Consider the following 16151-nt stretch of genomic DNA (forward strand, 5'->3'; position numbering starts at 1 on the left):
ACATGACATTAATGCCATGACAGTATTCTGGAGGAATGCATATTCTAAACCTATCCTCAAGAAATGCACCATTAATACCCTGCAACACAGGCAGTGAGAACATTCTGTAAGCAGTGGGCTGGAGGGCTGGCCTGTAAACACAGGCTAAGCCCCTGGCTCTAAGGGACTTCTAGTAGGTGGTTTGGGTCCTGTGACTAACTTATCTGTTGAGGACACTGGGCTCAGAAGGGCCATGGGTCTGCCAAGCCCCAGTACAACTAACCTGTTGTGAAAGGCACCATACCCTAGGAGCGTGACTGTCTTAACTAACCTGTTGTGAAAGGCACCATACCCTAGGCGCGTGACTGTCTTAACTAACCTGTTGTGAAAGGCACCATACCCTAGGAGCGTGACTGACTTAACTAACCTGTTGCAGGAGGCTGTCCAGAGAGTCCTTGTCGAAGGGCAAGAGGCCATCCTTCTGCAGGCGCAGGATGAGCTCAGGCTTTCTGTAGGGCTTGAGGGCTAGCAGGTGGGTGAGGCGCTCCCTCAGGGGCCTCTGCTGCGCCGTGCTCTTCTTCCCGGCACTGCTAGAGATGATGACAGGCCGCGACGTCCGCCGCGATGGAGCGATGTCAGACAGCCCAGGTGCTGGTTTCCGGATCTGCACCTTCTTACCTGATTAGAACAGAGACATGGCTGTGTCAGAAAGGTTGGGCCTGTGTGGCATAACCATGAGAGGTTGGCTTTGTAATGAGAAGTTGTACTGTAGGTTGATTACGAACATCTTCAAAAAGTTACTTGACAGCCATCAAAATGTTCTCTTCAACAGAGAAAAGTACACATCTAGCAGTACCTGTTATAATATCAGGGTGAGCTTCATAAATGAACCCAACTAGTCTATAAAGTCACCACAGTACATATAGTTGAACAAGCTGCTTCCTGGCCAAACAGCTACATTAAACACATCTGTGAATCTGTGATGGCGTTTGTGGCGACTGGGCAGTTAGGCAATTGGTTTGGTGCCGAGTCACAGGCATGGCATTGTGAAGGTCTGAGCTCCTAAACATCCTGCCAAGTCAGCCCCTTGGGCCCTACACAGGGAACCATGAGCCTGCAATTACACATACACTGTGAGCTCAGCTACTTTTCACCAGAATTAAGGTCATGTGGATATAAAAGTGTGACTAAGACGGCTTGGGACTCGGCAGAAATGACACCACACCGTTTTAACTTCCTCTCCAACAAGTAAATTGCAGTGTATCCTAAAAGCTTAATCAAAAACAACAATGCATATTAGAGATTATGCAGTTTGATTTCTAGGTACATTTGTTTCTGTTCAGGGCTGCTATGGTCTTCACTGAACTGCAGCAGAACCAGTTTCAGTATGCAGCACTCCTGAGACTAGTAAAAAGCCCACACAGTATGTTTGATGTTCACTTGAAGCAGCCCTGCGTGTGTGTGTTTTCAGTGTGGAAATGGCATCTCTACCCTGGAGGAGGCTGGATAAGAGTCTAAAATCTCTCCCACTGGATGGGGCCACACTAGGAGGTCGGAGCACTTGACTGATGTGGAAATAACCCACATGTTCAATAAGAGCCTGGCTGATGAGCATGCTACTGCTCTGACTGCCTGGCGTGCTCCACACACCCTACCACACCCTGATATTAGACAGCTTACCAAGGAGCAGCATTCACATGAAAATGTCCCTCCCACTGAGTCAGCATTCACTCACCCTGGATGTACACAGACATGAGGGAACATCTCCCAAAAAATAAACTTGATAAATCTTGTATGCATCCATCCTAGACTAGGGCTAAATTAGTAGCCCATGTTTTTGACTGATTTGGGTGTTACCACAGCTCTCAGTGTAGACAATGTCTAAGGGCCTTACCCACGTATCTCCCCCCAGGCTTGATGACGATCGCACCCCTGCTGCGGGTCTCCTCCTCTGCCTGAGCCATGCTTTGCCTGGCCTTCTGGTAAGAGTCGTCCGTGGCACACACCGTGATCTTGTCCTGGATTCCACCCAGGCAGTCCAGCTGAATGCTCCCCTCACTGAGAAACACACAGGAGAAAGGGTTAAACAGACAGACCAACAGGTCAACTAAGTGACCCCCTACGCTTGCCACCACTGCAGGGAAAAAATAAAAATCTTATGTGAAACACTACTGCCTATAAAGACGAGTGAGGAAGTACATTCTGTAAACGTTTTATGCCCAACACTCCTAACTGGGTTAATATTCATGACATACCACTGTCTTGAGGGCATTATAACTTGATTCTCTATTCAACAGTGGTTTCCCACATTAACAAACCAACGTTGCATTAAATCATAATCTTTCCTGGTTTTGACTTTGTTTCCTCCTTTAATTCTTCCTAACTTTGATGGTTTGGAAGAGGATGAAATAAAGTTGGCAGCTCTGCCTCTGGTTTATATTGGAATTAGGGGCTCATAAGCATCCAGGGTGATCTCCAGCCAAACACGTCTCATTAGAAATGGTTGAGGACATGATAGGTGTTAAAACAGTAGACAGTCAGAGCCGGGACTTAGTTCCTCTCGTCAATACGCAAACATCTGACCCAATTCAATACATTTGCACAACATTGTTATTCGATCAGACTCCAGAGGCAGATAGAACTCTCCTAAAAACACATTTCAGGACATTCCTAATCCAGTTCAGCTCTTAACCATGTTAACAAACTCCTCCGCATGGGGCCATGGTACAGAAGCTTCAATCCAAAACAGAACTTTAAAGGGTATTTATATGTATATAAAAATGCGTGAATGAGTGATGAATTTGTGCATGTGTTATATGTCAAAGAGGGGATGAGGCCAGCCCATGTCCAATTCCTGTGGTCTCTCACCTGGTGATGTACTGCTGGATGCAGTCAAAGCTGCCCTGTGGGTTGTCTCTACCCACATTGGACAAGTAGAAAGTAAACAGTCGCAGCTCATTCGGATTTTCCGACCACGGTATTGAGATTTTCTGTGGACAGAGGAAAATAAATCAAATGGTTATCATTCTTCCCTGCGAGTGCATTTAATGATAAATATAGGAAAGGTCATCCATAATCTGTTACATTCAAATCATCCACCAGCTTGTGTGACAGGTTTAGAGAATAAATCTTACAGCATTGTTTGCCGACTGTCTCACTGCCCTCCATACAGTAAAACCACTTATGAGCAATCACGTGTACTGGTGTGGAGTACAGTAGGTCTCCAATAGGGGAACCATATCAGCAAAGCGCTAAATGCTGGTTGAACCACTAAGCATGCCCCAGGCCCATCTGGTGTTCTGACATGTTCAGTGAATAAAGTCAAAGCATTACTTGGCCCCTGGGTGACCTCTTCAGATACAGTAAACCCACTCACCACCCAGTTACATATGAGCAACACAGGTAACTGACAAAATAAAAGGAAACACTTTAGGAAGACCTCTTCCCATGAGACTGACCAGGTGAAAGCTATGATCCCATAGATGTCACATGGTAAATCTAAGGCTGTCCGACTAAAAAGAATTGGTCGACCAAGAGCAGTGTGCTCTTTCAACCAATCGTCTGGTCGAAAATTTAGAACCAGTATTTTTCCATATATAGACATGATTTAATCAAATCAACTATATGTAGGCTACTGAGCTTGTCTGATGTTTTAAGCACGCTGTGAATAAATAACTAAGAATTCATTTATTTTTTACCTTTATTTAACTAGGCAAGCCCGTTAAGAACAAATTCTTATTTTCAATGACGGCCTTGGAACAGTGGGTTAACTGCCATGTTCAGGGGCAGAACGACAGATTTTTACCATGTCAGCTCGGGGATTCGATCTTGCAACCTTCCGGTTACAATGCGCTAACCACTAGGGTACTTGCCACCCCAACAGTGAGCCTGAGATCAAACTAGCCTAACCAAAAGAAGGGGGGAAAAATGGTTCCCAAACCCCCCCCCCCCCCCCCCGCTGCTGCCGGCCTTCGCAGATTCTGCCATTTTGCTCTAGAAGTTGACGGTAATAGGCTACACCAAGGGTCGGCAACCTTTTCCATTAGGAGTGCTAATTTATCTTAGCATTTCTACCGATCTGCGTGACAGTTATGATTTTCATATGTGCATTATCATGGAACAGTTTAATTTATTTTACAATAAAGTCCTCCAATCTCAAAAGCATTGTCATGTGGATGAGATTAATATATTTTTTAAATATACAAATCTAAAAGTAACTATTGCCATGGCCAACTATGTAAAAATACCCACATAAAGCCAACAAATTAAAAAAAAACATAGCATAATAAAGCATATTGGCTACACATGGCCTGTCTGCTAGGAAATTGAAACATTGTATCAACTTGGTACAGCTGGAAACTTGCAACATTGTAGAAAATATTCTGGACCCTCAGTTTCCCTTGCTAGTGAGCTCCGGGCAGACACAGCTGTAGGCTATTTGCACATGGGATAAGAAGTAATTAGGCATTTTATGAAGTTTCCACTGAATCAGAGCATGACATTTTCCCTTTCACACAGTGGTTATTGAAAGGGAGAGGCGCTACATTGATGAACTACTGTCATTCTCTAGGGATGTAAAAAACAGACTGTTTACATGCTGTTTGATGTGAAGGAAAAAGTGCCACAACTCATTAGGTGGTTGTGAGTTAAGACAATCAGTAACACTATCAGATCCTCAAAAAAGGCCACATTTATAAGCCTACATTTGCAGACTAGGTAGCCTAGGCCTCTGGGCATAAAATGTACCTTTTGCTCCACCAGCAGGTAGATATAAAAATATACCAACTACTCAGATTTTTATCAACCAAAATATTTTTCCGCCACCAAAATTACACCAACAAAAGAAAAAGAACAGATGAGCATGCTTTGTAATGTTACTAAAACAAATGTTTTACCAGTAAGTAGTAATGTGGTACATTGTTTAATTTCATTTTGTGATCCGTGTCTTAACCAAAATGTTACATATGACAAACATTTTTACCTGCCCCTTTAACGGCGGGAGGTTACAGTGGTAGCATGACTGGAGTCATGTTCGTGCCTGCTGTGAGATGAAGTCTGTCTAGTAGAAGCATAGAACAAAACAATGTAAATAGCCAAGATACACAAGGACCAAGTCATGTCTCACTTCAGACTTTGGTTTCAAGAAAATTAGACCCATTTATGCCTGTGCGCAGCTCTACTAAAAATGTATCTTTCACTCAGCTCTTTACGTGCGCACAGCCCCCGGCCAGGCAGTGTTGCAGCACTATATTGTAGCCTATTTGTAGTGCTTTGTGTGATTTACCAGCTATGAAACAAAAACGGCAGAAATACTTTAGAAACCGCTACTGCAGCATTTATTTTACTATAAATGTGATCATACTTCACTATTTTTATTCACAAATGTGCGTAATGCTCGGATTTTGGTGCCAAACAAACATCGTAGATTAGCAATTATGGGAATTAAGGTTAAATGCACTACAGGTGACATCCCCGCTCCTCCGTAATGGATTAGTACACCGAGACAGGTGTCAATCAAGACATGCCACAAAAAAGAAATTTCACAACTGAGACACTAAATACGATCGGTAGACCAACAGCCTAATCGACCAAATGGGGTCTGCCTAGGGCTGTTACGGTGACCATATTACCGCCACACTTGTGGTCAAGAGTCATGACCGCAGTCAAATTCATGCATAACCGCATGTGTTCACATGAGAACAGTGTTTTCACGCTAATTGATTGCATTATGGAACCGTCACGCTTATAACCTACTGCCGTGTGCGCACGGCTGCGCTTATAATGTGAAGAAATAGCCTTAGTTTATCAACTTTTTATAAAAACATTTTTAGGGGGTGATCAGCTTCAATATTGCAAAGTGTTGCTTCCATAAATGTAATTGTCTGCATAATTTCCACTCCCCCATACACACTTTTTTAATATAGATTTAAAAGCGTGGATATCTACTGATGCAGGAGCATGCTTTTGCGGCAGTCAATAGCCCGCTGGACTTCGGGAGACCTGCTCCCTGCCAGTTTCATTACAATACCTTTATTATTCCGCAAACCCTACCACCCCTCCCCATTTTGGAGTAAACTAATAAACAATAACACTTAGGCTTCTACCTTCAGTTTATACACAATAGTTATATTTACTTTAGTACTGGCCTTTCTCTCTGTAACAGTCAGTATATGGTGTGGCCACCAGCTGCATTGGAGTACTGCAGTGCATCTCCTCATGGACTACACCAGATTTGCCAGTTCTTGCTGTGAGACTTTACCCCACTCTTCCACCAAGGCACCTGCAAGTTCCCGGACATTTCTGGGGGGGGAAATTACACTGCCGCAGACCATGACAGACCCTCCACCTCGATCCCGCTCCGGAGTACAAACACGAATCCGACCATCACCCCTGGTGAGACAAAACCGCGACTCATCAGTGAAGAGCACTTTTTGCCAATCCTGTCTGGTCCAGCGACGGTGTGTTTGTGCCCATAAACAACATTGTCTGGTGAGGACCTGCCTTACAACAGGCCTACAAGCCCTCAGTCCAGCCTCTCTCAACCTATTGCACACAGTCTGAGCACTGATGGAGGGATTGTGCGTTCCTGGTGTAACTCGGGCAGTTGTTGCCATCCTGTACCTGTCCCGCAGGTGTGATGTTTGGATGTACCGATCCTGTGCTGGTGTTGTTACACGTGTTCTGCCACTGCGAGGATGATCAGCTGTCCGTTCGGTCTCACAGTACAGACATTGCAATGTATTGCCCTGGCCACATCTGCAGTCCTCATGCCTCCGGCACGTTCTCGCAGATGAGCAGGGCATCTGTGTTTTTCAGAGTCAGTAGAAAGGCCTCTTTAGTGTCCTAAGTTTATAACTGTGACCTTAATTGCCTTCCACCTGTAAGCTGTTAGTGTCTTAACTACCATTCCACAGGTGCATGTTCATTAATTGTTTATGGTTCATTGAACACGCATGGGGAAACAGTGTTTAAACCCTTTACAATGAAGATCTATGGATTTGGATTTTTTACGAACTCTCTTTGAAAGACAGGGTCAATTCATAAACCATGTGCCAAGGAATCAGTACATTGAAAATCTCAACTATTTTGCAATTTATATGGCACAGCTGTCAATTTTTTGGTCCTTACATGAAACTGGTATATTTTTATTCATCACAATTTTCTTTAACCATTTTTTGTCTTTAATGCAGGGCCGACAGCCAAGCTCCTTACTTTTCCCCCTTCTACTTGCCACTTCCATTTTTGTGGTAATGCTGCTAGTTGGTTGTAATTTTGGGTAGAGCAGACAATTCTATGTCTGTGTTAGCTGCATGTGTCATAACGCCAGCAGTCCTTTTTTTTGTCAATTTACAAAAATTACACCTTTAAAACATTTTATTTATTTATTTCAATTACTATGAGTTTAACCACTATTTGTTGTATTATTTGTTCTGTCTTTTCAGGTGGATTAAACTGAAATTGCAACCGAATTTCTATGGCTTGTTAAAAAAAATTAAAAAAAATTCAAATAACCTGTTGTAATCTGAATAAAGGGACAAAGACCATTCTTGAAAATGGGGTGAGACATTCTTACTAATTTACTAGAGAACCATTTTGGATTTAATGGTAACTTTTGTATGGCTGATGCCTTTAGTGAGAGGTCTAATGCTGTAATATTTAACATTAAGCTAATCATTCTGATCGGTTGCATCTGCCTCATTGCTTTTAAAAGTTGTAGTTGATGCGATTGGTTGTATTAATTTAGGATCTATTGCATCCCACAACTGTCCCAGCATATGTTTGGAACATACATTCTTTGCACTGAAGGACATATCGGTCAACTTTGGTACTATGGGGGATAGTAGACAGACTTGTGCTTTTGCTGTTTGTTAGGCTTACTCATCTTGTTGGCTGACTAAAAGTAGGCCAAACATGGACAGTTTTAACATCTTCAATACAAGCCTGGGAATTCGATAAGAGGGACACACGCAGTTGGGTCCCCCATGTGTTGGTCTTTACTTGTAGCCTACTTAGCTGTGAGAAGGACCCAGATCACGTGACAGGTATTTGCTATAAGAATGGAGATCTGAGAAAGCCATGTGAGTCAGAGGTGCTTTCAGAACACGGCAGCCGGGAATTATAATTATATTCAGCCCAAGGGCACAACGGCCACAAAAGGCATGGATTTTTTAAAAAGGGGCATTACGGCTACACAAGGGGGATGCTGTGGGAAAATGTGAGACCTGGTGAGAATATTATGAAGAACTTGTCAAATTGTGAATGAGAGAGAGAGAGACTGATGAAATGTGTGCAGCCTGCTCATGCCTTCCATGCAAAAAAATGTGATCATTAGTCACATCATGCAGCCTTAGAAGATATATTTAAAAAAAAAATCAATACATATAGCCCAATGTTGGCATAAATAACACTAAATTAAGCATATAGGAGTAGCTTTTTCTTTGTTAACCACTCAACACAATAGCCGCATGTGCGCACTTCCTTAGAAATCATTTAGAGAAAATATCCTTTCTATTGTATTTCAGCCATGTTCAATTGTATTCTGACTATAAAATAATGCCACTGAATTCTAAGCCAATCTTGTGTGCTAAATGAACTAGTGTAGCCCACTTCCATATCAGGGCCTAACATAAGGACACCTGTGTTTGCTATTCTGTTCTTCTGAAATAGACTACATTTTCTTCATGTTTCTTTAGACCTGTCTAAAATAAAATGGATTTATTGCGGTGTAAGCTATATTAAATGGATGTAAATGTTTTAAAAATGGATGTTCCAAAAGGTCTGCATCAATGGCTTGTAGGCTGTGTGTGGAAACCAGGAGATGCTAAAAGTGTTAAACGGTCAATTACCGTGAGACCGGCAGTTATTTGCTTGACAATCACCGGCTGACAATTATGACCACGACAGCCTTAAGTCAGGCCTAGTCAAATCCACTTCAAATCAGTGTAGATGAAGGGGCGGAGACAGGGTTAAAGAAGGATTTTTAAACCTTGAGAAATTGATTGTGTACGTGTGTGCCATTCAGAGGGTGAATGGGCAAGACAAAAGATTTAAGTGCCTTTGAATGGGGTATGGTAGTAGGTGCCAGGCGCACCAGTTTGTTAAAGAACTGCAATGCTGCAGGGTTTTTCCACACTCAGTTTCCCCTGTGTATTAAGAACGGTCCACCATCCAAAGAACATCCAGCCAATGGCAGGCCAGTGGTTGAAAACGGGTCATTAATGAAAGAGGACAGAACGGTGACACGAATTGTGCAGCACAATAAATGGGCTACAGTCAACTGACAGTCCAGTACAACATTGGTGCCCAAGACCCATAAAATAACACAACTCATGGTACCTTGACATGAATGGCGTATGGCAGCCGACAACCTTACAGAGTTCCACTTCTTTCAGTAAAAAACCAGAAACTATGGTTGCAGTGGGCTAAGGAATGAAAACACTAGAGAATTGGAAAAACATTGCCTGGTCTGATGAATACCGGTTCCTTCTGTTTCACGCTGATTGGACGACTAGGGTATTGAGAAATCCATGAGAACATGTATCCATCATGCCGTGTGTTAGATGTGTTTTCATGGCACACATTGTGCCCCTTGGTAAGTGGAGCAATATTTGCGTGCCACAGGATAGCGGAACATCATTGCATCATAACAGCAGTGTATCCATCTGGGAATACATTTTTTCAGCAGGGTAACTTCCCCATGCCACAAGGCTAGGATTGTCCAGGAATGGTTCCATGAACATGACAGTGAATTCAGCTTACTGCAGTGGCCTGCCCAGTAACCAGATTGCAACCCAAATGAGCAGCTGTGGGATGAGATGGAACAAGCTATTCAGAGTAGAGATCCACTACCAGCCAACTGCGGAAACATTGGAGTCAACGTGGGCCAGCATGTGGAACGGTTGACACACTGTCGAGTCCATGCCCCGAAGAATTGTTGAGAGCAAAAGGGGGTTAACTCCACCTTAGGAAGGTGTTAATGTTTTGTACACTGTGTATATTTAAAGCGGGTGCTTCCACAAGTGTGGTTCTTAAGTTAATTAAGCAACTAACATCTCATAATTCTTATAGTCATGTATAAAAAATTCCCAGTTGCCCATTATTTTGGCTGCCATGGCTAGAAGAGATCTGGGACTTCGAAAGAGGGGTTTCAAAGGAGCATAGGGGATTTCAAATGTGTGTGTGTGTGTCTCACCAGATCACAACCCAATTGAACACTTATGGGATACTCTGGAGCAGCGCCTGAGACAGCGTTTTCCACCATCAACAAGACACCAAATGATAACATTTATCATGGAAGAATGATGTTGTATCCCTCTAGAGTTCCAGACACTTGTAGAATCTGTGCCACTGAAGCTGTGCTATTATTTTGGAAGTTGCCTGTATATGTACTACACAAACAAATGTACAGTATAGGTATGCGTGTCATTCAGGCCTGCATGGCGGCGGTGTGGGATGATGAGTAACAGGGTGAGGCTTCAAGCTAATACAGGGGTGCATAGCCGAGCTAGGTTAGCCCACAAGTCCCCACTGTTCCGTGCTGTAACATTCTTAGTAAATGCAAATACACAGCCAGCTAGACGCAACCCAAAGTCCCCCACCACACTTAGACATAATTTCTCTGCTGCTCCAACATTACAGGTGTTACTTCTAGGCAAACTTGGAAATGACTAGCGCCCAGCGCTGAGGCCCAAATGCATCTAAATGACAGGGGCCACAGACTTTTTTTAAAGAGGGAAAATTAATTTGTAAAATGCAAGCAGCAACAAGAATATTCCAATGTTCATTTAGACAGGTGTTGTTGAGCTGTCAGAGTTCAGTATCTAGGACACAAACACCACAATCTTAGAGAAACTGTGAGCAGGCTAAACTGGCATTAACCTAGAGTCCATGTCCACACCCCCATGGAAATCGAATTAGCATAAGCAAATATCTGTTTAAATCTAGAGATGTTTTTTTGCATGGGCTGAGTCTCAAATCGACCGCATCCACCGATGTCAGCCTTCCGCATCTGCAGTGGAAGGTGGCAGAGCTACAGTGGTGTCAGACCAGGAGACATCCCGAAAATCGGCTCGTCACCAAAACATTCTTTAGCTTCCAAAACGGTTTGGCCGACAAACTAATAGGACTCAAACACTACGAACTCCACAAGACTCGTCTGAAGTTGGTACCACCACCTGTCTGAAGCTTCCTAACAGTTTGGGCTACACACTAATATGACACCACCATCGAAAGGTAAGATTCTCAAACACAGTTTTCTCTAGGATGCCCACAAGCCTCGTCTGAAGGTAGCTCGGTACAAGTTAAAACAAATAATGGAAGTATATACAGAAGTACTAGTGTAAAAAAAAAAATCCCTCTGATATAGGAGACACCCTTCAAAACATACTTCCTTTTTTATAGATATTTTGACCATCTATGAATATGCTTTTCTATGGGCTAATAGCAGTAAGGCCAAATTCAAACAAATCATTTTTATACTAAAATTCCAAATCAAAGAGGTAAATTATCCTTGGAATGACCATCTTAAAATAATTCCATATGTTAGTTTAGGGTGGGTTCGTAAATTCAAATCTGGAGTGCCAGAGTGTGCTCAGTGCGCTCTGGGCGTTCGTAAATTCAGAGCGTTTAGAGCGCACACTGGAGTAGGGTTGATCTGAGCTTTGACCCCTCAACAGCAGTCAAGTACCCAAGCCAACTGGCTAACGTTGACAAGCTTGATAGCTACTTCCAGACACAAAATGAGAGAACACCTCACTGACCATTTCACTTGCCCTAGCAGAGCTGGTTAGGCTGTTCAGGTTAACCAGACTGTGCAGCTTTAAATTGTATTATGCTTTTTTGCCCACGTTTACTGACACCGGCCATTTTTCAAATGGGTGGGGAGCGTTCGTAAATTAATCAGTTATTCTGCGAATTTCCAAACGCACCCTTAGTAGAAATCAGGCCCCTTAGACCTTAGTGGTGAATTAACAGACCCTCTCCTCCTACATAGGAACAGATAAATCAACTAATTTCCTAAATTTGATCCTGGACCTATGCCTGCTGGGGTAGAGGGTAGTTGGGTATGTGAGCTAGTCTGTCTTGTCTAACAGGAGAGCAGTGAGGCAGGGCAAGGGCTGTGTTGGGGTAGTTGGCTGGCTGACAGACCCCTAGTGGCTCCCTGCAGTGTTGGAGAGCAGTGATTCACTGCTCGGCTCTGTTTACCCAAGGTCCCAACACATGTGAAGCCTGCAGGTGGCCATCTATAAATAAACACTGTGTCCCCGCCTTCCTGGGAGCCAAGGGCTCGGTTATGTGAGATGCTGAGCCTCAGCTCCAGTACAACCCTGCCTTACATGCTCCACATGAAGACCTAGCCTTTCACAGTGCCGAGGTGTCAACGGATTGCCTTGTATGTTTATATGAAACTCAATGTCCAGTTGAGGTAGCCTGGATATTACATTAATCTTACATCACAAGAACAAAACAAATACAGGAAAACAGTTATGCTTCCTCACTCAAAGGTTCCGCTGAATGTTATCAACATTCACCACTTCCTGTTAACTGTGGTGACTCTGCATATGTGCACACCAGACACTTACATTGAAATGTTCCTCAGCTGTAGGAGTATGTTACCCTCACACACACACACAACGTATAATGAAAGTGTGTTTGTGTGTGTAACCCGAGATGACTAAGAGGCAACGGAACTCACGAAGGCAGAGGGGTGAGTCAGTCTGACAGTACAGGATGACAGAGCCAGGCCTGACTGTGGGATGACTATGACTTCACGTAACAGATGCCCTTTTCCCATTGCAGGCATGGGGCCAACCAAAAGTACTGCTGCAGTAATGGGCTACTGGCTGAGCATACTGGTAGTTATCCATGTACACTGGAACTTCACGTAGACATGTTACCATCAGGTGGTGACTGACAACCCTCTTTAAAAGCCTTGTTAATCCACAAAAACCATTGCCGCTCCATAAAACCACTGCATCTAGCCAAACCAGAAAGTTTGGAAGCAGCCTTCTCCTAGAGGAAATGCTAAGACAAAATTATGTATTACCAAAACATGGTGCAAGTATTCAAATGAAAAAATGGAAGCATGGAAAGAGGGGAAGTTCAACCTCAAAAAGCTGAATGAACGGCACACTCCAGTGTACCCTCTGCCCCAGACAGACACGGTCCCCCACCCTACCCCGCTACCATTTGAAAAGCAAGTGGATTTGAACCATTTTCAACCCCCTTCTCCCCTCTTATTTTACACGGTGTCCTGCAAACAAAGCCTCTTTTCAGGCCGGGGGGACTCGAGAGGACTGGCCCTTCACAGCAGCTCCTCTGGTCTCATCCTCAGCGCTATAATTAATGAAACTGCGGCGGGAGAGGCTGTGTAAAGCAGGGGGCCATCATCGCTGGCACATACCGGTCCTCACCAAATACAGCCAGACACACAGCCTGAGGAACACTGACACAAACAAACAGGATGTTTACCTTTCCTGGCTGTTCTTTGAGCTGGTTCTATTATGCCACCTTGACCCTGGAAGTGGCTGTGAATGAAAGCTTTGCCAATATGAATGTTAATGTTATGGGACTCACGGAGCAGCCGACATGATTTAGCAGCTTTCCCCCTCATTCCCCTCTCTCATTAGCGTTCCAGTGAACTCTGAAAAGGTTCACACCCAGAACCAGCCATAACTCATCACGGAAAAACACCGTCTTTTCTAACCCTCTGATCTCTCAAATTGATCGGACCAATTACTGATCCCTCCTCTCCCACTACAAGCATCTGAAATGAGCCAGGGAGGAAAGACAGGCATCTGATGGAGATATACCACAATAAGAAGAAATCAGCTACTCCTTCAAAACTCTCTAGCTTTATCAAATATTACAGACTGACGGTTAAAGACATTCAAGAGACAGAAGTTAAAGAACAATCCAATGGCCACAAACCTTTCTGTAACCACTCACTGGATTGCTAGGACCCACCTTCCTTCTCTACATGCTACTGTTCAGGCAGCCCACCTAGCTTATCTAGTCCTAAACAGTACTGATTAGACATAAGGCCTAGCTTATCCAAACCAATAAATTAGACACGTTAGCAAGATCTGAGGCACCGCTCCAGTTTAACTTCTGGAGACCTCTGACATGATAACAAATAGATTAATCTACACAGTAAACACCACAGGGTATAAGGCAAGACATGAACTGTTTGAAAAGTGTTACCTCCGACTTTGAGGCTGCTCCACTGTGACCCACATTAGTAAGCTTTCGTTTGGTGGAGAAACGTTGGACCAGCAGAGCTAAATGTCTGGAATGCATACAATGCTGCTTGTAATAAGAATGCAACAACGCTCACCTTAGTTTTTTTTCTATTTTAATGCTACTGCAGAATGTATGGGTGAATTGTACAGGCTATTGCTGCTAGAACTGGAAGAGTGATGGGCTGGTCTGGGTCCTTGTCTCTCAGATAGAAGCTTTCCTTTCCTGTCTGTCCACCCTGGGAGGGGAACCACTACTCCAGGGCTGCGAGTACAGCCGTGCTCTTCCTGCTCAGCGCAGCCACGCTAAAATTACAGGAAAATCTAATCCTGCCAGTCACCTGCAGACAACAAATACAGCTCACTGCAGCGACAGAGGCAATTTAGTCAGTGCCTGGTTATATACACACACACACACAGTCACTGAGTTAATCATTTTTTACCGATAGGAAAATGTAGTCGGTGGTGCAAACTCAACATATAATTTGAAGACAGTGATCCCAATTTCACTCAGACACATTCAAAATTAAAAAAGGTTTATAAAAACTACGAATGCACTTACCCCTTGGCTTCCAGTAAATCGGATCAGCGGTTGTGAAGACAGGCCCTGAGAGAGATGGACGAGGACAAATTAATACAGTCACATTGAAAAATGTGATCATACTGAACAAGTAAATGTAGTGGGTGAAACTTCATAAATCCTGCTTGGTGGGGAAATGTAGTGGACTGTTCAGTAAGGCCCATTCAAGTGAAAGGCACACTGAACAAAGCACTGTGCAATAGAGAAATCTAACCATCTTAAAAATTACCATCGTATTACCCTTGTTATGAATCTTCAAAAAGTCTAGGCATACAAAAAGAGTAATCTTGATAATCTAGCTAATGTCCTATGAACATTATGATAGAACTAATATGTCAAGCAGCAACAGGTGAGGAAGTAGTCCCTTTATTTCCCATGTGCATACTAACTCACAGTGGATCACTGTCAGCATGAGCTTTCAAAAATGTCATTTTTGGATGAGGGGTAACAACCGTCTGTATTTCACATCAAGCACTCAGATTAGTTTATTTTGGACCTGCCCCTGTGCAGTGGAAATTGCCTCGCAATGCCGCTCCAAACATTAAGGCCTTGCTATCGCTCAACCCATTAAACCATCCCTTTAGAGGGTGACAGGATTGAAATGCAAAGCAAGCAGCAGGCTATCAACTTCAATCAGCAGAGCTTCCTTCCTCCTTTTCATGTGTTCACCTACATAGACACACGAGCAGAGAGATACACAGGCAAATTCATCAGATAATCTGTACGCATAAAAGCAGCTTGCCAGTCATTTGTTTTTCATCACACAGGCTATTCATTACAACAGCCAGCCAATCAGTACAGTGTTCAAGGTGCTGACAATTTTCAAAATATTTTCAGCTGTTAGCAGCCCCTAGATGAGGCTGATAAATTAAGTTACGGGGTACAAACCCGGTCAATAAATCCTCTAGATTTTCGCAAAGCACACCCATAAAAATCAGATGAGCATAGCCTGATGACCATAGGCTTGGCCAGTATACCGAGGTATTTGGAAAAAGCCACGGGATGGTTTTGCAATACCGCCAAAACTATCTTTGATGTTTTTAAAATCTATTTGAATATTTGTAGCTACTTTAACACCTGCAGTCAACTTGTGCAATACATTAGGAGATAAAGAACATTGCGTTCTTCATTTCATCTGTCACATTATGTTCAGTAGCTAAACGCTAGTCCCCAGTCACTATGTTTACAAGCACACAATGACAAGATACCGGAGCCTTATGAGTCACACTGTTATGCAGCATGCGCCAGGTGATCTAATTACAGTATGGAATTCACAATTAAAATGTTTGCCAGCTAGATCTCTTATAAATATTACCTTTATGTTCTAAATGCTCTGCAGTTGTGCATTTGGTTTG

The 16151-nt window shown here is 43.3% G+C and overlaps 1 protein-coding gene across 1 annotated transcript in view; it reads right to left on the reverse strand.

Annotated features, from left to right (window-relative positions):
- LOC106613783 (RNA polymerase II elongation factor ELL) overlaps window positions 1-16151 on the reverse strand; it is a 55234-nt gene that overhangs the window by 10503 nt on the left and 28580 nt on the right. Inside the window, exons 2-5 of the mRNA XM_014216393.3 lie at window positions 14779-14823; window positions 2848-2969; window positions 1874-2037; window positions 407-657 (exon numbers count right to left, since the gene is read on the reverse strand). Coding sequence (XP_014071868.1) covers window positions 407-657; window positions 1874-2037; window positions 2848-2969; window positions 14779-14823 — 582 coding nt within the window. The remainder of the gene's footprint in view (window positions 1-406; window positions 658-1873; window positions 2038-2847; window positions 2970-14778; window positions 14824-16151) is intronic.

The sequence above is a fragment of the Salmo salar genome, chromosome 10 (genome assembly GCF_965601325.2).
Source record: "Salmo salar chromosome 10, fSalSal1, whole genome shotgun sequence".
NCBI lineage: Eukaryota > Metazoa > Chordata > Actinopteri > Salmoniformes > Salmonidae > Salmo > Salmo salar.